This window comes from Loxodonta africana, chromosome 15, assembly GCF_030014295.1.
Source record: "Loxodonta africana isolate mLoxAfr1 chromosome 15, mLoxAfr1.hap2, whole genome shotgun sequence".
Lineage (NCBI taxonomy): Eukaryota > Metazoa > Chordata > Mammalia > Proboscidea > Elephantidae > Loxodonta > Loxodonta africana.
In genome coordinates, this window is record NC_087356.1 from 28,871,810 (window position 1) to 28,893,221 (window position 21,412).

Genomic DNA, 21,412 nt, shown 5'->3' on the forward strand with positions numbered 1-21,412 from the left:
CTTAACCACTACATCAGCAGGGCTCCCATTTGAGATGAGGTATGTTTTATTATCTGTTGATTGATGTAATGACCAAAACACCACCATGAATTTAGCAGTTCTTTTAAATAAATGTATACTTTACAAATGACTCTAGAATATACGTGCATTTGACAATGACCAAATATATGGGCAGACATTCATTCAGCTATGGGTAGGAGCTGGTGGGAGTGTGTATTTCCAGTCCCCTTTCAGTAACTTTGTGGCCTCTCTGGATTCTGGCTTCCAGACTGGGTCCCATTGATCTAGAATGAGCATTTTAAATAAGGAGTTTTAAAAAATGACTTCTTGGGATTTTTTCACAGGCTTCACCTTTCTTCCTTTTTCCCCTGTCACAGAGCTGCAGCCACGTGACGGTTGTGGACAGAGCAGTGACCATCACAGACCTTCGATGAGATTTTGACCCAAACAACTTGCTAAGACTCTAACACTATATCAGTGTACTGTACCCCCTTAATTTAAAATTTCTGGGAAACTTTGGGAGCTGTCTTAGACAGGAAAGAAGAGTGGGCATCACCTGGGAGAACTGATTTTCTATTCTGATTTGAAAAGAAATCATTGAATATATTTTTTAGGCAAATCTGGGGAAAAAAGCATGAATTGTGTTAAAACAGCTTTTAAGTCTGCCTGTAACTCGAATTTCAGAAACTATGAAAAGTTGAAAGAATGGTATAATGAGTACTCATCTACCCTTTATTCTAGAGTCACCAATTGCTAACATTTTTCCTCTCAGCTATCCTGATTCCTCTGCCAGATCGTTCATTGTTTACCTTTGGACTAAATAAGGGCATCTATGCAGAAATTTGGAAGCCTTTGGGTTTCCCTGTGGTTTATGGCAATATTAGCAGAGCTCATTACGAGGGTCAGGGAGATTGAGAGCTCTGACCAGATGGTGAGGCTGGCAAACCCTGAAGAATTATTTTGTCAAGAAGTATTGTTATTTAACATTCAGGATGTTTTTCCTCTACAATAAAATAACAATTAACTTATTTTCGTGTGTGTGCTCTAAAGTGATCAGTTGGATCAAGCATTGAATAAACAGGTTAAATACAAGGTCTGGCTGTTTTAGGAAAGGCGAGGGAGAAATGGGAAATTTGAGCTCTGCTAACATTGAAGGTGTGGCCCAGTTCTCTTTTAATTATTCAATGTTTTTTCTCTGCCTGTTGCCATCTTCCAGTGGTGTGAAGTCATCTCTGTTCTCTTGGTGCTGTCTCAAGTGGGTCATCCCATTCACTTCCTTAAGCCGTAAAAGCATTCAGCTCAGGATAATGTAGCTTTTATTTGGAGTGCCAAGTTACACTTCAGATTAACTGAGTACATTCCCTAGTCACCCTACTTCATTTTGTCTTGTTGGCTTTTCCTTTCTGACATGGGCATCTCCCAGCAAGGTGTTTGAAGCTATAATTGAGGCTGTATTTTTCTTTGTATGAGCTGAGCCTAGAAATAATGGTGGTGTGTGTGACCCCTCTGGTGAAGGCGGAAGAATAAATACATTGAGTAGGAGAAGAGTGAAGCTTTCCTACTATATCAGAAATCTGTGGGGGGAAAAATCTGTGAATGCAGAAAGTTTTGCTTCATTTTGTGTCCTGAATCTGTTTGGTCTTTATTACTTAAGTTAATGGTCCTTGAACTTAACCCCCTAAAAATCCACCCCTCTATATTCTTTTTCTTCTCTTGGGTTCTTAACTCCCAACCTTTCAAAATTCTTTCTTCTGCAATTATTGTTGTAGCTTGAGATGTGGGCCCACATGGGTAGGGGCACAGGGGAAGAACGCCTCCCCAGTCACTTCCTGATTTTCCCTGCTGTTGCCCCAGAGTCAGCCAGACTGTTCCATCCACTTTACCCCAAATGGTCCTGAAATTGTCCTATCCTGTACTTTCCAGGAAATCCATTCCGTTCTTCCCATTCCCAAGGCCACCACTTAGTTGAGGACTTTATTACTTGGACTATTACAGTAACCTTTTACCAGGTCCCTTTGTTGCCAATCTTTCTTCACTCCAGTCTGTTCTGTGCAGCACAGTCAGAAGAAGCTTCCCCATGTTATAGCCGTCATCGTGTTTTCTCCTTTCAAAAACCTGCAGTCGATTCCCATAACCTAAAATCTAAATTTAGCCTTTATTCAGGACTATAACATATGGCCACATAAAGTTTTTACCCCTGGCTGCACAAATCATCCCCTGGGGAGCTTTTTAAAAATACTGATGCCCATGCCCTGCCTCCACCAATTAAATCAGACTCTAGGGTGGAGCCCCAGACATTGTTTTGTTTTGTTTTTTGTTCAGATGATTCTCAAGTGCAGCCTGGCTTGCAAACTACTGCACCAGCCATTTATGCCTAAGTGAGCTCTCCTGTCAGTCTCCTGTGTACATCATAGAGATTCAGCACATGCTTGTTGAACCAAAGTGAACAGACTGCATCATGCCCTGCAACTACATTGATCACTTACTGTTTGCAAATTGCCATATTTTTTTGCTTCTGCTCCTGTGCATAAGAATCTTAGTGGCTAGATGGGTGCAGGAAATCAGCCTTCAGACGTCCGCTTTGCACCTGCTGTGGTGCTAGCCACCGCCCACAGAGGTATTATACACAGGATTGTTTCAGGGTCTCTCTTTTCATCCTACCTCTGTGAGAGCGACGTGGTATTGAGCCAGCCCACAAGGAAGCAGGGATACTGGGTGGTCAGCCAGTGGGAGAGAGAAGGAGCCACAGTTGCAGGGAAAGGACAAAAGGAAAATTGTGAATAATAGAGAACGAAATCATGAAACCCGAGAATAGGCTTTTATTGAAAAGGTAACAATGACCCAGCTATAGAGATTGACCCCTGGCTCCTGAGTTCCACAAATACCACACTGCTGGTCCAGCCTGAGCGGAGAGGCAATGTCTGGTTGCATCCCAGCCAGCCTCAGAAGCACTCAACCTTCCAAAGTGCTATGAGCCAGGAGAAGCTGCTTTTCTGGGAAACGGGGCAGGACTGGGTTTTTCCAAATGATTGCTTTCACATGCTCTTAGTTAAATGGGACAAAAGAGGAAGAAACCACTAAAGCCTTTATAACGCTGTCATGGGTACCAGACACCTTAAAAGGCAGCATGGGAGAAGCATTCCTTACTGGGTCTAATGTTGTGGTAGGTGTTTGTTGCTTGAGAGGCAAGGGTTTCAGCTTAAATTTTGGCACCCCAGAATTTAAAATTATTTAAGTGCTTATTCTCTTTGGCTGATGATTGCCTCTTTTTGGATTTCATTTACCCCAGTGAAGGGGGTAAGAGAGATGGAGACCTCTGAGAGCAAAGCTTTAATGAAGTCGAGGCCCCATGAATCCTACAACTTTGGTTTGTTTCAAATGAATTTGGGGAACACAGTTTTAGAACCAGATAGATATTGTTCCCTAGAAAGTAGTTTAAGTCACCTGTTGGTATTGTGCCCCCCACTCCCTTTTGTTTCAGTATTTTAACCCCACCTGCGTTTAAAGATGCATTTGTGAAAGGGTCTTTGAGGCCTTTGAGCCCAGAGTAGGACTTCTGAGTAAAAGCTTATTTCTTTGTGAGGAGCTTTGCACTGTTCAGATAAGGACCGCTGGAACATTATCTTCTTGAGAAACAAGTCAGTAGAATGAAGGAAGTGCCAGGCTGGACATCTGAAGACTTTGCTTCTAGGTCCAGCCATTCATTCACCAGCATGTCACTTAACTTCCCAAACATCTTTAAAATCTGTAAAATGAGATTTGTCTAATATGCCTAACTCAAATAAGAACAGGGTAAAATCAGTGTGTACACGAGACCTTTGAGAGTTGTGAGATTTAAGGTATTTGTTATTTGTATCTCTTGAAATGTCAGATTGGAGGTGCCATTGCTTCCATCTATTAGGTGGAGACCCTACTCAACTTCCAGCCAGAGGACTCTTCCAGCAGATCCACACTCTTTATTACTGCCTGGGCTTCAGCTCCAAAGCTTTGTCTGGTCTGCCCTGGTATCTGGAGCTGAAAAACAGAATTTCAGGAACCACAGGAACCATTCCAAATTTTTACCCATTTTTAGTAAGATCCTAAAGAGATTACACCATCTCTTTTTCCCTTTGGTTTCACCTCACTGTTGTTTGAACCTTCCACTTTTGTTGTTTCAACTACTTTTTTTTTTAATTGACTTAAAATAATTTTTTTGTGTGTGGTGAAATAAGTATGAGAAAACATTTGGTGTTTCAACCATTTTTATGTGTACAATTCAGTGATGTTAATTACATTCACCATGATGTTGTATAACCATCGCCATCAACTACTTCTTGAGATGAAGGAAGAGGAAGACAATGTTGACCCTTTTTATTGAAGTCTTCACTGCTTAACCCAGGGATCAATTTGTACTTAACCTTAGCCTACTTGGAGTTAGAATCAGGCCCTTAGGCTTATAGGGTGTGTCCAGCAGCGTTCACTGTGCCCATCAGCTCCAGGATCCAGCCTTGTGCCACTGTGTAACCATAGGCTTTTGTGTCCTTTGGTGATCAAATCTGCTTCCTTTAGGGCTTGGCTCAAGTTCCACCTCCGGTGTCTTCTCTCACTGGGTAAGTTCACTCTGAGGGCACCCTTCTTTGAACTCCAATGGCATGTATAGCCTGTTTCACACAATTTGGCATGTAGTTCCCTGCTGTTTTGCAGTGTTTTCTTACCATCTTGTGTGAGTCATGTCTCTGAACTAAGCTCTGTTAGACCATGGACCATATTTGCTTTATAGCTTTGTGTTGAGTGCCTTTCAGTCAGTATAACACTTCCTTACTTTCTTGCTTAGCCCTTTCTTGAAATAGTGTCTTTGGTGTTGAATCACATGTATTACAGATCTAGACAGACCTGTACCAAAGCCTTGAGAACCTTTATTCCCACATTGTGGGAAATCACCTTTAACTGCTTGACTCAGACATCATTTCTTGGGCCTATGCTCCACACCAGTGTCATGTTGTGTTAATTAAAAATCTGAATATCAGGAGGTGGTGGTCAAGAACTCTCAACAAATGGAGTCAGCAATTGAGTGCTTCTTCCAGTGCCATTGCAGATGGTTGTCCTGCCCAGCAAATACTTTTGTTGTTGTTGTTAGGTGCTGTCAAGTCGTTCTGACTCTTAGTGACCCTATGTACAACAAAACAAAACAACCCGGTCTTGCACCAGCCTCACAGTCATTGCTGTGTTTGAGCCTGTTGTTGTAGCCACTAAGTCAGTCCATCTCATCGAGGGAATTCCTCTTTTTCGCTGACCCTCTACTTTACCACACACGATGTCCTTCTCCAGGGACTGCTCCCTCCTGGTAATATGTCCCAAGTATGTGAGATGAAGTCTCATCATCCTCGCTTCTAAGGAGCTGTACTTCTTCCAAGACAGAATTACTCGTTTTTCTGGCAATTCATGGCATATTCTTTGCCAACACCATAAGTCAAAGGCATCAGTTCTTCGTCTTCCTTACTCATTGTCTTGCTTTCACATGCAGATGAGGCAATTGAAAATACCATGGTTTGTGTCAGGCACAAATTAGTCCTCAAGGTAACATCTTTGCTTTTGAACACTTTAAAGAGATCTTTTGCAGCATGTTTGCCCAATGCAATACACTGGTTGGTTTCTGACTTCTGCTTCCATGGGTGTTGATTGTAGATCCAAGTAAAATGAAATCCTTGACAAGGTCAATCTTTTCTCCATTTATCATGATGTTATTTTTTGGTCCAGTTGTGAGGATTTTTGTCTTCTTTATGTTGAGGTGTAGTCCATACTGAAGGCTGTAGTCTCTGACCTTCATTAGCAAGTGAAACTTGCTTTTGAACGTCAAGTAGCTAAAGCAAATAGAAGAAATGATGAAGTAAAAGAGCTGACCAGAAGATTTCAAAAGGTAGCTCGAGAAGACAAAGTATTATGCATGTACAAAGACCTGGAGTTGGAAAACCAAAAGAGAAGAACATGCTTGGCATTTCTCAAGCTGAAAGAACTTAAGACAGAATTCAAGCCTTCAGTTGCAATATTGAAAGATTCTGTGGGCAAAATACTCAACGACTCAGGAAGTATCAAAACAAGATGAAAGGAATGTGCTGTACCAAAAAGAACTGGCCAACATTCAGTCCTTTCAGGAGATAGCATATGATCAAGGACCAATGGTACTGAAGGGAGAAGTCCAGGCTTGATTTTTTTCTTCAGTTCTTTTGGCTTGAGAAATGCTGGGAGTGTTCTTCCTTTTGGTTTCCTAAGTCCAGGTCTTCGCAATGTCATTGTAATACCTTACTTTGTCTTCTCGAGCTGTGCCTTGAAATCTTCTGCACTGAAGACATTGGTGAAAAACAGGGCTCCAGGAATTGACGGACTACCAATTCAGATGTTTCAACAAACAGATAACAACGCTGGAAGCATTTACTCATCTATGCCGAGAAATGTGGAAGACAGCTACCCAGCCAACCAACTAGAAGATATCCATATTTATGCCTATTCCAATGAAAGGTGATCCAACAAAATGAGGAAATTATCAAACAGTATCATTAATATCACATGCAAGTAAAATTTTGCAAAGATTATTCAAAAGCAGTTGCAGCAGTACATCGACAGGAAACTGCCAGAAATTCAAGCCGGATTCATAAGAGGATGTGAAACGAGGAATATCATTGCTGATGTCAGACAGATCCTGGTTGAAAGCACAGAATACCAGAAAGTGTTTAACCCACTAACCACTGTCGTGTTTTATTAACTATGCAAAGGCATTTGACCATGTGGACCATAACAAGTTATGGATAACATTGTGAAGAATGGGAATTCCAGAACACTTAATTGTACTCATGAGGAACCTATACATATATCAAGAGGCAGTCTTTCAGACAGAACAAGGGGATACTATGTGGTTTAAAGTCAGGACAGGTATGTCTCAGGGTTGTATCCTTTCACCATATTTATTCAGTCTGTATACTGAGCAAATAATCCAAGAAGCTGGAGTATATGAAGAACATGGCATCAGGATTGGAGGAAGACTCATTAACAACCTGCATTATGCAGATGACACAACCTTGCTTGCTGAACTTAAAGAGGACTTGAAGCACTTACTGATGAAGATCAAAGACTGTAGCCTTCAGTATGGACTACACCTCAATATAAAGAAAACAAAAATCCTCACAACTGGATCGATAACATCATAATAAATGGAGAAAACATTAACCTTGACAAGGATTTCATTTTACTTCGATCCACAATCAACACCTATGGAAGCAGCAGTCAGAAAATTAAAGGATGCATTGCATTGGGCAAATATGCTGCAAAAGACGTCTTTAAAGTGTTGGAAAGTAAGGATGTTACTTTGAGGACTAAGTTGTGCCTGACACAAGTCATGATGTTTTCAGTCGCCTCACCTGCATGCGAAAGCTGGGCAATGAATAAGGAGGACCAAAGAAAAATTGACGCCTTTAAGTTGTGTTCACGAAGAATATTGAATATGCCATGGACTGCCAAAAGAACGAACAAATCTGTCTTGGAAGAAGTACAGCCAGAATGCTCCTTAGAAGCAAGGATGATGAGACCTCGTCTCAAATACTTTGGACATATTATTAGGAGGGAGCAGTCCCTGAAGAAGGACATCATGCTTGGTAAAATAGAGTGTCAGCGAAAAATAGGAAGACCCTCAACAAGATGGATCGACACAGTGGCTGCAACAATGGGCTCAAGCATAGGAATGATTGTGAGGCTGGCACAAGACCGCAGAGTATTTTGTTCTGTTGTACTTTGGAACTGACTAAACGGCACCTAACAACAACGCCAATAAGTGCTTCAAGTCCTCTTTGCTTTCAGCAAGCAAGATTGTGTTATCTGCTTATATCAGATTGTTAATTAGTTTTTCTCCAGTCCTGATATAATATTCTTCATATAGTCCAGCTTCTCAGATAATTTGCTGAACATACAGATTGAATAAATATGGTGAAAGGATGCAACCCAGGTACACACTTTTCCTGACTTAAACCACGCAGTGTCCCCTTGTTTTATTTGAATGGCTGCCTCTTGGTCTATATACAGATTTCCCAGGAGTACAAGTAAGTGTTCTGGTATTTCCATCCTTTGCAGTGTTATCCATAATTTGTTATGATCCACACAGTCAAATGTATTATGCATAGTCAATAAAACACAGGTAAACGTCTTTCTAGTATTCTCTGCTTTCAGCCAAGATCCATTTGATATCAGCAGTGATATCCCTCCTTCCACATCCTCTTCTGAATCTGGCTTCAATTTCTGGCAGTTCTCTGTCGATGTACTGCTGCACCTGTTTTTGAATAATCTTCAGCAAAATTTTACTTGCATGTGGTATTAATGATATTGTTTGATAATTTACACATTCTGTTGGGTCACCTTTCTTTGGAATAGGCAAAAATATGGATCTCTTCCAGTCAGTAGGGCAGGTAGCTGTCTTCCAAATTTCTTGGCATAGACGAATGAGCACTTGCAGTGTTGCATCTGTTTGTTGAAACATTTCAATTGTTATTCCATGAATTCCTGGAGACTTGTTTTTCTCCAAGTCTTACTTGTTTTGCACCTTCAGTGCAGCTTGGACTTCTTTCTCAGTCCCGGCAGTTCTTGATCATACGCTACCCCCTGAAATGATTGGACGTCAACCAGTTCTCTTTGGTACAGTGACTCTCTGTATTCCTTCCATCTTCTTCTGATGCTTTCTGCATCGTTCAGTATTTTGCCCATAGAATCCTTCCGTGTTGCAACTCGAGGCTTGAATTTTTGCTTTAGTTCTTTCAGCTGGAAAAATCCCAAGCATGTTCTTCCCTTTTGGTTTTCTAACTCCAGGTCTTTGCACATTTCATTTTTATACTTTATTTTGTCTTCTCTAGCTTCCCTTTGAAATCTTCTGTCCAGCTCTTTTACTTCATCGTTTTTCTGTTTGCTTTAGCTACTGCACATTCAAGAGCAAGTTTCAGAGTCTGTTCTGATATCTGTTTTGTTCTTTTCTTTTTTTCCTGTCTTTTAAATGACCTTTTGCTTTCTTCATGTCTGATGTCCTTTATGTCATTCCACAGTTCATCTGGTCTTTGGTCATTAGTGTTCAATGCATCAAATCTGTTCTTGAGATGGTCTCTAAATTCAGGTGGGATATACTCAAAATCGTATTTTGGCTTTCATGGACTTATTTTAATTTTCTTCAGCTTTAGCTTGAAATTGCATTTGAACAAGTCATGATCTTTTCCACAGTCAGCCCCTGGCCTTGTTCTGACTGATGATATTGAGCTTCTCCATCATCGCTTCCCACAGATGTAGTTGATTTTATTCCTCCATACTCCAGGAGCAAGGTCCATGTGTATAGTCAGTTTATGTTATTGAAAAAAAAAAATTGCACTGGATAAGCCCTTGGTCTTGCAAAATTCTATCGTGTGATCTCTGGTGTTTTTTCTATCACCAAGGCCTTATTTTCCAACTACTGATCCTTCTTCGTTTCCAACGCTCGCATACCAATCACCAGTAATTATCAATGCATCTTGATTGCATGTTTGATCAATTTTATATTGTAGAAGTTAGTAAAAATATTGAAGTTCTTCATCTTTGGCCTTAATGGCTGGTGTGTGAATTTGACTAATAGTCATATTAACTGGTCTTCCTTGTAGGCGTATGGATATTATCCTATCATTGACAGCCTTGTACTTCAGGATAGATCTTGAAATGTTCTTTTTCACAATGAATGTGATGCCATTCCTCTTCAATTTGTCATTCCTGGCGTAGTAGACCATATGATTTGTCTGATTCAAAATGGCCAATACCAGTCCATTTCAGCTAATACCTAGGATATAAATCTTTATGCATTCTATTTTATTTGTGATGACTTCCAGTTTTCCTAGAGTCATACTTTGTGCATCCCATGTTCCAATTATTAATGGATGTTTGCAGCTGCTGCTTCTCATTTTGAGTCGTGGCCCATGAGCAGAGGAATGTCTAGAAAAGTTTACTCCATCCATGCCATTAAAGTTGACTCTACTTTGAGGAGGCAGCTCTTCCTCGGTCACATTTTGAGTACCTTCCAACCTGAGAGGCTCATCTTCCAGCACTATATGAGACGATGTCCCGCTGCTATTTGTTAGGTTTCCACTGGCCATTTTTTTTTAGAAGTAGATTGCCATGTCCTTCTTCCTAACCTGTCTTATTCTGGAAGCTCCACTGAAATCTGTCCACCATGGGTGATCCTGCTGGTATTTGAAGTACTGGTGGCATAGCTTCCAGCGTCACAGCAACATGCAAGCCACCACAGTGCAACAAACTGACAGACAAGTAGTGGCAGACACATTTAGTGATTGGTTATAAGAAGATGTACCTACAAAAAAGACTGAAAAGAGGAGGTCACAGAGATAGGAAGGGACCGGAAGATGGTGACCCCACTGTCTTGTCATAGAAACCAACAGAGGCACAGTTTAAAAAGGGGGGAGATCAGTGTTGTCATATGCCTCAGAAGAGATTTTCTGGACTAAAGACAAAGATGAGTCCATGGGATGTGGCAGTTAGGGGAGGCCTTCCCTGACAACCCCATCTAAAGAACCTCACCCCATCTGCTATGGAAAACAGTGTGGTACTTCCTTAAAATGCTAGAAAAGGAATACCATGTGATCTAGCAATACCACTTCTAAGTATATATCCCAGAGAAATAAAAGCCATGACAAGAATAGACATATGCACACTCATGTTCACTGCAGCATTATTCACAATAGTAAAAGATGGAAACAACCTAAGTGCCTGTCAATGGATGACTGGATAAACAAGATGTGGTACGTACACACAATGGAATACTATGCAATGATAAAAAATAATGACGAATCCATGAAACATCTCACAACATGGATGAATCTGGAGGACATTATGCTGAGTGAAATAAGTCAATCACAAAAGGACAAATATTATATGAGTACGATTATAAATAGTCAAGAAAAGGTTGTATACAGAAAGACTTTTTTTTTTTTTTTATGATTACCAGGAATGGGATGAGGAGGAAGGGAAAATCACTAACTAAAGAGTAGACATGTGTTAACTTTGGTGAAGGGAAAGGCAGTGATGGACCTCACCCCATCATGTTACCACGTCGCCTTCTTCACTGGCTGAGCAGCACTGCCATTAGCTAAAAGCATCCTGTCCGTTTACAGTATTCCTAGTTTATTTACCCCAATCCCCAAAAGTATACTCCTTGAAATCAGCAACTTTGTCATGTTCCTTCTTGTATCCTTATCCCCCAGAATAGTGTCTGACCATAAGATACTAGTAAATGAACAGACGTGTTCAAAGTCACCCAGCTAGTAAGTTGCCAAGCTTTACTTTTTGGTAACGAAACAGTAGATATGCAGACATTTTGAATAATCATTCTAAAGGATGGTGCAGTATAAAAATTAACAAGTTAATCATAGGTTACCTCTTAGAAAGTAAGAGAAAGAAAGCAGGTAAAACTATATATATGGCCAATTTAGAAATGAACAATAATGCAACATCACAAATTAATACTTGAAATCTCAACGAATTTAGAACTTTCAATGCTTTAATTATTAAATGAGCGTTTGTCTCAAATTCGAAAAGAATAACAAAATGTACTAAGGCAGGAGAAAAGAAAGATTAAAGCAGAAATTACTATTAGAAAGACACAATTTTTGGCTGCAAACTGAGTATCTACCTAGAAACCTGAAGATAATCAGTTCTGAAAAAATGCTTAGACCTAAAAAGAGAGATAAGTTGTCCACTGTAAGATATTTATATAATTTTTAAAATAGCTTTCCAGTACAAGTAATAACCAGTTGTGATTGGAAAAAAATAATCTCACCTAGCAACCAAAAATATAAAATATCAAAAAAGAAATGTCTTGGAACAAAATTAACAGGAAATGCACAACAAGTCTTATGTGAAGAAAACTACTAAGGTTTACAAAGGAACATGAAGAAAACAAATGGAAAGACAGACATGCCACATTCCCTGATGGGAAGACTTAACATTTTAAAATGTTAATTCTTCTCTAAATCCATAAATTTAAATGCAAACCTACTCAGAAATTTCATTTTTTAACTTGAAAAGATTATTCCAAAATCTACTCTTGAATAATTTTGGAATAGGTAAAATAACCCTAAGAAATTGAAAGACAAAAAATGTTGGGGGAAATTTTATTACCAGATAACTTTTATTATAAGCCTATGAGTAAAGTTAAAATAATATCGTACTGGCTGAGAACTGGATAAGAATGAGCAAACTTTATTGTTGAAGTAAGTAAGACTTAAACAGTTTAAGTTGCCCAAAGCCACAGAACTCCAAATGAGTCACGTCAAACTTCCAAGCTCATACTCTTAACCACAGTGCAATACCACCTTCCTAAAATACACATAGATACATGTATTCCTAAAAACTATGAGAAGGAGGTATACCAAAATATGATTAGTTATTTGTAGGTGATGAGATTATGCGGTGATTTTTTTTTTTTTTTTGTACTCTATACGTTTTGGAATTTTCCAAACATTCTACAGAGAACATGTATTGCTTTTATAATTGAACAAAGTACAATACCAACTGTTTTCAGAAACAAAGCTCCATTGCCCCTTCAACGTGGGAGTCCAGCCAAAATCTTATTCTTGGACAGCACCGGTGAAAGGGCCTTGGGAATGCTTTTGTGTGCAGCAGCAGAGGCTTGTCATATATGGAAACCTTCCATGATGGTGACCTCACTGCTGGAGTCTGTTCAACATAAACTTTGCCTGTAAGAGCTAGCAGAGATCTTGGGACAAAACCTAAAGAACAGAGAGCTGCTGGTCTTATGGCCTGAAGGTGTCCTGTATATCCATCAGGAGCTCTGGACTTAGCACATCTCCCCTGTGAGCTGTTACTAGGGAAGTGTTATTTTCCTCAGCCTCATCCTCCTCTAAAAAAGAACTCCCACAATAGCTGAGAGTTATTTCTGTATTCTTCCTGGTCCCAAGTGAGAACGTAGGATGTTACCTGTGTTTGACAAATAGTAATGTGTCATTAATGGGAGAAAGAAGTGGAAACTTCACCTAGACAAAGGAAGTAAGACTATTTTTAACTATTCAGCTGTCATTCCCTGTAGTTAGCTTCCGTATCCACGGCAGTATCCTCTCTTCACCTTACTTTCCTTTAAAAGATAAAAACCCTGGTGGCGTAGTGGTTAAGTGCTACGGCTGCTAACAAAAAGGTCGGCAGTTCAAATCCACCAGCTGCTCCTTGGAAACCCTATGGGGCAGTTCTCTGTCCTGTAGGTTTGCTATGAGTTGGAATCAACTCTATGGCAATGGGTTTGGGTTTTGTTTGTTTAATGACATTATACCAAAGCACAATTCTATTACAATGTGGTTCATACCATCTACAGCAATGGCCCCTTTACCACTGTTAATAACTCTTAGCACCCCTGTTTGCCACACTTAAACATCTGTGTCTCTAGAACTTTCCTCACCCAAGTCTAGTGTTCTACACCTTTCTCTTGACTTAGGAGTTTTAGATTATTTTTTTTCGAACCTTGGTGGACTTGGGATAAGTTCACATGAATATTTATTTCCCAATTCCAGTGTTACTCTGCAAACACAAGGCCTCAGATTTTAGCCCTTGGGACTTCAGTGTGGCCAGGAAGAGCCCATATACAATGAGAATGGAATCTGGTGTTAGTATGAATTCTTTTAATTGCACTGACAGAAAATTGAAACTGGTCTTCAGGTACAGCTGGATCTAGTGTCCATTGTCACTAAGAGTCATTTTTTATTCCTCTCTTGACTCTTACATGCTGAGTATTTGTTCATTTGGGGCTTTCCAACATAGTAGCTTTGACAGCTCTAGGCGTGTATCCTACTGTCTTAATAAATCCAACAGGAAAAAAAGAACTTCATGTCTACCATTAACAATAAAGTCCTGGAATTAGGTCTCTTTGGGTCCTGGCTCTGGTCATGACTTTGTCCTTGAGTCAATCACTGTGGTCAGAGGGATGGAGTGCTCTGATTGGCCAAGCCTAGGTCATGTGCCTGTACCCCATCTGGGCCACATGCATTGGGAGCAGGGGAGTATTATTAATTCACCAAAGAAAAATCATGGGGGTATTAATAGGAAAAAGGGGAGTGAATGCTGGGTAGGCAAGAGCAACAGATGTCCTAGGAAAAATGTAGAGCCTACCATCGTCACTGTGGGCAGTATGACCTGAGGTGAACAAGCTGATAAAACGTAAAGGGAGCATGAAGAGCTATTGGCTTTAGATAATAGCAGCTGAACTATGGAGTGGTGACTCACTCACCACCACAACCACCCCGAAAAGGGGGTCACACATCCAGGCCATGGGTCATTCATTCATTTAATTTGTATTTATTGAGCACCTACTGTTCAAAGTACACAGGAAGTAGGTGCTATGCTCTCTGTCCTCAAGGAGCAAATAATTGATTAAGGTAAAGGAGCCACACCCCCATGAAATAGTACAAAAGCAATTTCTCCATAAACAGTGAGTGTACATAAGATAATGAGCACCAACTGTACAAGTGTCGAGAAAACCCAAGAAAGGGAGAAATCAATGTATGCATTTTAATTTATGCATCATGCGACTGCTAACCAAAAGGTTGGCAGTTCGAATTCCCCAGCTGCTCCTTGGAAACTGTATGGAGCAGTTCCACTCTGTCCTATAGCGTCACTCACTATGAGTCGGAATCCACTCAACAGCAATGGGCCTGGTTTGGTCCACTTTTATTCATTCAACGAATATTTTCTGTATGCCTACTAAGGGCCAAGCTCCATCCTAGCCTCTATACACCTTACAGAAAGGATTTCAAACAGTTTACAAGGATACATAAAATATTACAAAGAGAATATACGTGAAAAACTGCGACAGGAATATAGAATACAAGGATGCAAAAAAGTGAAATCAGTAATAAAGCAAAAAGTATAAACCATGGATGGGCCAAACAATGTGTGACGTCATAAATAATATAAACATTTGTGTAATAAACCCAAACCTGAATAAAAGGGCTCTATTTTTCACTAAAGCACTACATATAGTAAATAATTCTACCGGAACTGGGGTGGGTGTGGGGAGTAGGCCTAGATACCCAGCTGTCTGCTAGCCTGGCCCAACCTCGGGAGGCAGCTGTCGTATCCAGGAGCTCAGATGGACTGCACAGCCTTTAAACAACTCCAAGTTTCTCTTTAGGGACACCTTAATAAATATTTAGTGACAGTGAGCTTGGAATTGTACTCTTTGCCAAGCGCCTGTGGTGCAGCTACCATTCTTCATTGTTGGCTGAGTGAGATCTGAGGCTCTCGACTTTCAAACCATTTTTATTTTAACACAGCTCACCAAGGTGGAGTCAGAGAGCCAATGGCCCGCCCACTCACTACATCGATTCCCACTTTACAGTGGAGAAGGGATTTGCAATAACCACAAAGGGTTTCCATACAAGCAAATTCGGGGAATCAAACTACGGACAGTGTGGTAATACCTATTGAGGTAATCATTTTAACATTCGCATTCTTGGATCTGTAGCCCTTCTTTTTGTCCTTAATTAACTTCTGGGTCTGTTGTAAATATAAACCATTCCCTGTCCAAGGAAAAAAGCTGTATTTTCAGAATAAAAAAGAATACCTCCCTTCCTTTTTAATAGCATGGGGCTACTGGCCAGCTCATCCAAAGATAGTAGCAGACTTTTTTTTTTTTGATGAGTGGAAAAGTACTGGTGTCAGAACTCAACCTGGATCAGCCCTCAGGAAAGCCATTCCCAGTGCTGCCCTCTGAGATAGAATAGCAGTGTCCAGTCAATAACCAGGCAACGTGACGGCCTTGTAGAAGTCGAGCCATTACTGAGCCCTTTGCATATAGCCCAGACCCGAGGAAAGGTCATTGAAAGTTGCTAATGATTTGATGTTTTTCTTGCCGCCGTGAAGTGGAAAAGAATTCTGTGGCAGTGACCTGTGGTGGAATTGGTGTTTAAATACCATCTGCTTCTATGTCAAATGCTGAGCTGAGAATCCCATAGCTGCCATAGAATTTGGGTAGAATAACCAATAAACAAAGACCTTTAATATAAGTTAAGGGGAGGCACAAGTTGTCCTTATTCAAGGCAAGATAAACCAGACTTGGGTCTAGGCAAAATGAGCTAAGTCCATAGAGTAAAAAAATTAATAATAATCACAATAAATACATAAAGCCGAGGATTAGAGACCACAATTCAGAAGGCTTGCTAACAACTGCAGAGGCAAAAAGTCTCCCGTGGGTGCTTTAATTAGCTCAAGTTTTAAAATTGTCTGGGCAGTTGTTACAAATTGTGTCCCCACCCAGAATTTGTGTTGTAAACCCTAACCCCTGTACCTGTGGTTATAATCCCATTAGGGAATGGGCTTTCTTTGTTATGTTAATGAGACAGCATTAGTGTACGGTATGTCTTAAATCATTCTCCTTTGAAATACAAAAGATTAAAGAAACAAGTGAATAAGTAGAGATGGGGAGAAGGTAGATGACACTTCATATGAAGACCACCATGGAGCCAAGGAATAGAAATTGAAGAAACAAGGCCCTACCCCCAGAGCTGACAGAAAGAGAAAGCCTTCCCCTAGAGCTGGCGCCCAGCTTTTGGTCTTCTCATCTCCTAAACTGTTTGTTAAAGCCACCCACTTGTAGTAGGTCTGTTATAGCAGCACTAGGTAACTAAGAGAGCTTGAAGGAATTAACCGGGCTCGTATTTCTAAAAATTAGGGCACTTCCTAGGTGTTAGCATTTTGCCCCACACAAATTCACTTTCCAGAATAACTCTCCCAGAATCTGCCCTTGTTGCCAGATCTATCAACCAGATTCAATTCTCACCAAAAGGTGTTATTGAAATAAAGTATTTTTAAAACAGTGAAAAATGTATTGTAAACTTTAACTTTTACAAGGTCCTGACTGGCCTCTTCCTATTTTGGCTTTTCACAGCTGCTGCTTTTGATTTGTTAAAGGTTCTTTTGGCAGCCCAGTAATTCTTCTTAAACTAAATGTGGGAAAAATAGCACCTGCATTCGCAGTGACATTTTGCAATTATAAAACTGATTGTAAATTATTTGTATTATGGTGTTATGTGAGAATCTCACCTTCAGAATACCATAAATGAGGTTTCCGATAGTTCTCAGCTCATACCAAGTGCAACTATAATATTTTTTTTCTGCCTCAGGGCTTAGGGAGGCAGCTAAAGATTGTACCCAGGTTACAGGGCAGGCCCTGGAGCTTGACTCACCTGGGAGGGAATCCTGGCGTCCCACTTACTGGCTGTGTGACTTCAGTAAGTTACTTAACCTCCCAGGCTTCAAAGTCCTCAACTCTTTAAAATGTGAATAATGCCAGGGTTAAATTAAAACAATGTATACACAGGCTTAGCACAATTCATACCAAACAGATACAACTCAATAAATGGCAATTATCGATAATAACAATAATAGTAACGAGCCTAGGCCCAGTAGTTTGCTCCGAATCACCTTTTAGGGTCTCTAGTCTTGCGTGAGAACACCCTTGTCTTTCCTAGAGAGGTGGGAGAGGACCCTAACAGCCCAGGTTCAGCTGAGTCCCTGGATGCTGATGCCTTTCCCTGGGAAACCACAGCTCCTAGACACAAAATGAGAGCCGAGTCTTGCTTTCTATTTAAAAGCCACCTTTCTGGGTAGTCAGGCCTGAGTGTCAGGTAAAGAGCTTGACTTTTTAAAGAACCATTCATCAGGGAAGCTTCTAACCCTACTTTTAAAGCCCTCCAACCTCTTCCCCCCACCACAACCCTCAGCTTCCCCTGTCTCCCAGGGTGAGGATAGGGATTTGGGGATACCACACTCCAAGTGCTTGCTAGGAAGGAAGAATGTGTGGTGAAGGGAACTCCCTGGCAATAAGTAAGGGAAGGAGTGGAGTTACAGAGCCTGCATCTGGGTCACCTCCTAGGCCAGCCGAAGGCTAGGGCGCTTGGAAAGCAGAGAGGAACATGGCCTGTTTCTAGCCTCTCTAGGGTTGGGCTCATCCCGGAAGGGTGGGAGGGGAAAGGATATGTGTCTTTTTACTTAGCTGGCTAGCATGTTTCATAGTTCTCCCCTTTGACTGTTACTTCTCCATTTAACATGACTGTCCCTCAAAAGGAGCCCTGGTGGAGCAGTGGTTAAGAGCTCAGGTGCTAACCAAAAGCTCGGCAGTTCGAATTCACCAGTCACTCCTTGGAAACCCTATAGGGCAGTTCTACTCTGTCCTATAGGGACACAATGAATCAGAATCCACTCGATGGCAACAGGTTTTTTTGGGAGGTCCAGCAATAGGAGCCCCTGGGTGATGCAAACAGTTAACATGCTCAGCTGCTAACCTAAAATTGCAGGTTTGAGTGCACCCAGAGATGCCTCAGAAGAAAGGCCTGGTGATTTACTTCAAAAAACTCAGCCATTGAAGACCCTATGGAGCACAGTTCCACTCTGACACACACAGGTTGCTGTGACTTGGAATCAACTAGACGGCAACTAGTTACTAGTCCATCAAAGTCCTCTGCGTGGCAGGTACCCAAATGCTGGCTTTGTGGTCTCATTCATGTGTGGGGGTTTCTGTGGATCTTGTGTAATGCCCCCCCAAAACTGCACAGTTCCTTGGTATGGGAGATCTGGGTCTAGTGCAAATGCTTTCACCCTCCTTATCCCTGCCCCTGCCACGGGTACGCCCACAGCCTCTTGCTGCTGGAATCCACTTGCTGACAGCCTGTCCTCTTGGGTGGACTATTGGCAAGAAGGCTCAAGCCCCACCACCTTCCTTGTGCCGGTTTTACCCATGAGGTGGCCAGGCTACTCCGCAAGCTTCCCCCCATCTGCTCGCTCTCTTATCTTCCCCCAAGCCCTCTCAGGTGGGGTCTCAGTCAGGTCAATACGGCTGCTACCTAAGCAGATGCCCAAATGGAAAACAAAAATCATTGTGGGCCTGAGCCCAGAACAACTAGATGGTGCCCAGCTACCACCACTGACCACCCTGACACGGACCACAAAAGAGAGTCTTGGACAGAATGGGGCAAAAATGCAGAACAGAATTCAAATTCATGAAAAAAGACCAGACTCACTGGTCTGACAGAGACTGAAGAAACTCCCAAGACTATGGCCCCCAGGCACCCCGCTAACTCAGAAGTGAAGCCACTCCTGAAGTCTGCCTTTCAGCCAAAGATTAAAAAAACAAAACAAAGCAAAACCCATTGCCGTTAAGTCGATTCAACTCATAGTGACCCTATAGGACAGAGCAGAACCACTCCACAGGGTTTCCAAGTAAGTGCCTGGTGGATTCGAACTGCCAACCTTTTGGTTAGCAGCCACAGCTCTTAACCACTACGCCACCAGGTTTTCCAGCCAAAGATTAGACAGGCCTATGAAACAAATAGCAACACATGTGAGGAACATGCTTCTAAGTTCAATCAAGTATGAGACCTAATGGGCAACACCTGCCCAAAAGCAAAGATGAGAAGGTAGGAAGGGACAGAAAACCTGGACGAATGGACACAGGGAACCCAGGGTGTAAAGGGAAAGGGGGAAAATGCTGACATATTGTGGGGACTGCAACCAATGTCACAAAACAATTTGTGTATAAATTTTTGAATGAGAAACTAATTTGAGCTGTAAACTTTCTCCTAAAGCACAATTAAAAAAAAAAAAATCATTGTAGACACCCTTGATCTTCAAAATGATCCTCTTGGAATCACCCTGACTTAGCTGGGGGGTGCAGCCCTCCATTCTCTCCCCACAAATGCTGTGCTCCCCGCAAGGCTGAGGACCCTGCCCGGAAGACTCAGCCCCTCTCCTTTCCAGCTTTCTCACATGGACTGGGGGGAGCCAGCAGCTCCTAGTCAGGCCGGCTGAGCTGCTCTTAGTAATAAGCCCTGGCCAGAGGTGTTGGCTGCATTTTTGGCCATCTCCTAGAGCCTATTGCTTGCAGTGGGGCCATAATGACAATTCCAGAGAAACCGTAAAGTGCTATGTAGTAAAATCCTGTTACACAGATAGGATTTAATCTTGTTCAAATCATCTATATCCTGATTGTTTTATGTCCTTGTTCTACCATTACTGAGAAAAGTGTGCTAATATCTCCCAATGTGATCACAAACTTATCTATTTCTACTTTTTCTTTAGTCAATTATATAATGTATCTATATTTTTAAGCTATATTATTAGATGCTCACAAATGTAGACTTGCTATATCCTCATTATGTTTTGAGGAGTCCCTGGGTGGTGTAAACAATCAATTGCTTGACTACTAGCCAAAAGATTGGGGGTTCCAACCTACACAGAGGCACCTTGGAAGACAGGCCTGGCAATCTGCTTCCAAAAGGCCACAGCCTTGAAAACCCTGTGGAGCAGTTCTACACTGCACACATGGAGCCACCATGAGTCGGAACTGACTCGACGGCAACTAACAACATTAATGACGACGTTTATGATATATTTTTGAAGCCCCGGGGGCACAGTGGTCAAGAGCTCAGCTGCTAACCAAAAGGTCAGCAATTTGGATCCACCAGTCACTCCTTGGAAACCCTATGGGGCAGTTCTACTCTGTCCTATAAGGTCGCTATGATTCGGAATCGGCTCGACATCAACAGGCTTTTTTTTTTTTTTAATATGTTGTTGTTAGGAGCCTTCAAGTCAATTCCAACTCACAGTGACCCTATGTACAACAGAACAAAACACTTCTGATCCTGTGCCATCCTCACAATCGTAGCTATGTTTGAGCCCATTGTTGTAGCCACTGTGTCAATCCATCTCTGTTGGTCTTCCTCTTTTTTGCTGACCTACTTTTTTTTACTTTACCAAGCCAGAGACTAGCAAGGGTAATGAGCACCCAGGGGCAATCTCCAAGTTTGCCTCCTACCCGCCTCATTATACATTCTTTATTATGGTAGAAGCTACCCTCCAGATTATAACATTCACCCTTGACCTGTTAACATTTCATGTGAAATAGTAGTTTTACTGTTTCCCAGACAATGTAAGGATCTTACATTGGGTGCTGTGGAGTTGATTCTCACTCTAGAGAGGATTTAACTCTAGATTTCAGCAGGCAGTTTGGGATCATCTTATTCCAATCTGGAATTAAGTTTACTCAGAGCTGGGCTCGGTATTTGTAAGGTCTCATCTATTTCAGGTTTGCCCTTACTCACAGAGCATGGTTTTTCAAGGGTCCCAACAGAAAGCCTGGGTGTTTAACAGTCCCCTTCCTCCACAGTGGTTCTGCAGTCCAATATTTTTCTCCCTAGCCCCATGAGACTGCCAAAAACTCTGATTAGCTTCTCAGTCTCTTAGTTATTGCTTCTTGCTCAACTTGTTGGCCTCTGGCCCTGTGCTGCTTAAACACTGAAAGACATCTGAAGAGAGAAACGGCCTAGAATGTCAGGTGAACCCAAATGAGTTCTCTTTCTCCCTA

The 21,412-nt window shown here is 41.5% G+C and overlaps 1 protein-coding gene across 3 annotated transcripts in view; it reads left to right on the top strand.

Annotated features, from left to right (window-relative positions):
* STAMBP (STAM binding protein) overlaps positions 1 to 19,027 on the top strand; it is a 47,473-nt gene extending 28,446 nt beyond the window's left edge. For 2 of the 3 annotated variants that reach the window (XM_023552782.2, XM_003413682.4), the window contains one exon: positions 378 to 18,522. In XM_023552782.2, the coding sequence (XP_023408550.1) occupies positions 378 to 434 (57 nt within the window). In that variant the 3' untranslated portion in view covers positions 435 to 18,522. Of the gene's footprint in view, positions 1 to 377 lie in introns of all 3 variants that reach the window. The other variant, XM_023552781.2, reaches the window with a different exon arrangement.
* Positions 19,028 to 21,412: the final 2,385 nt, after the last annotated feature.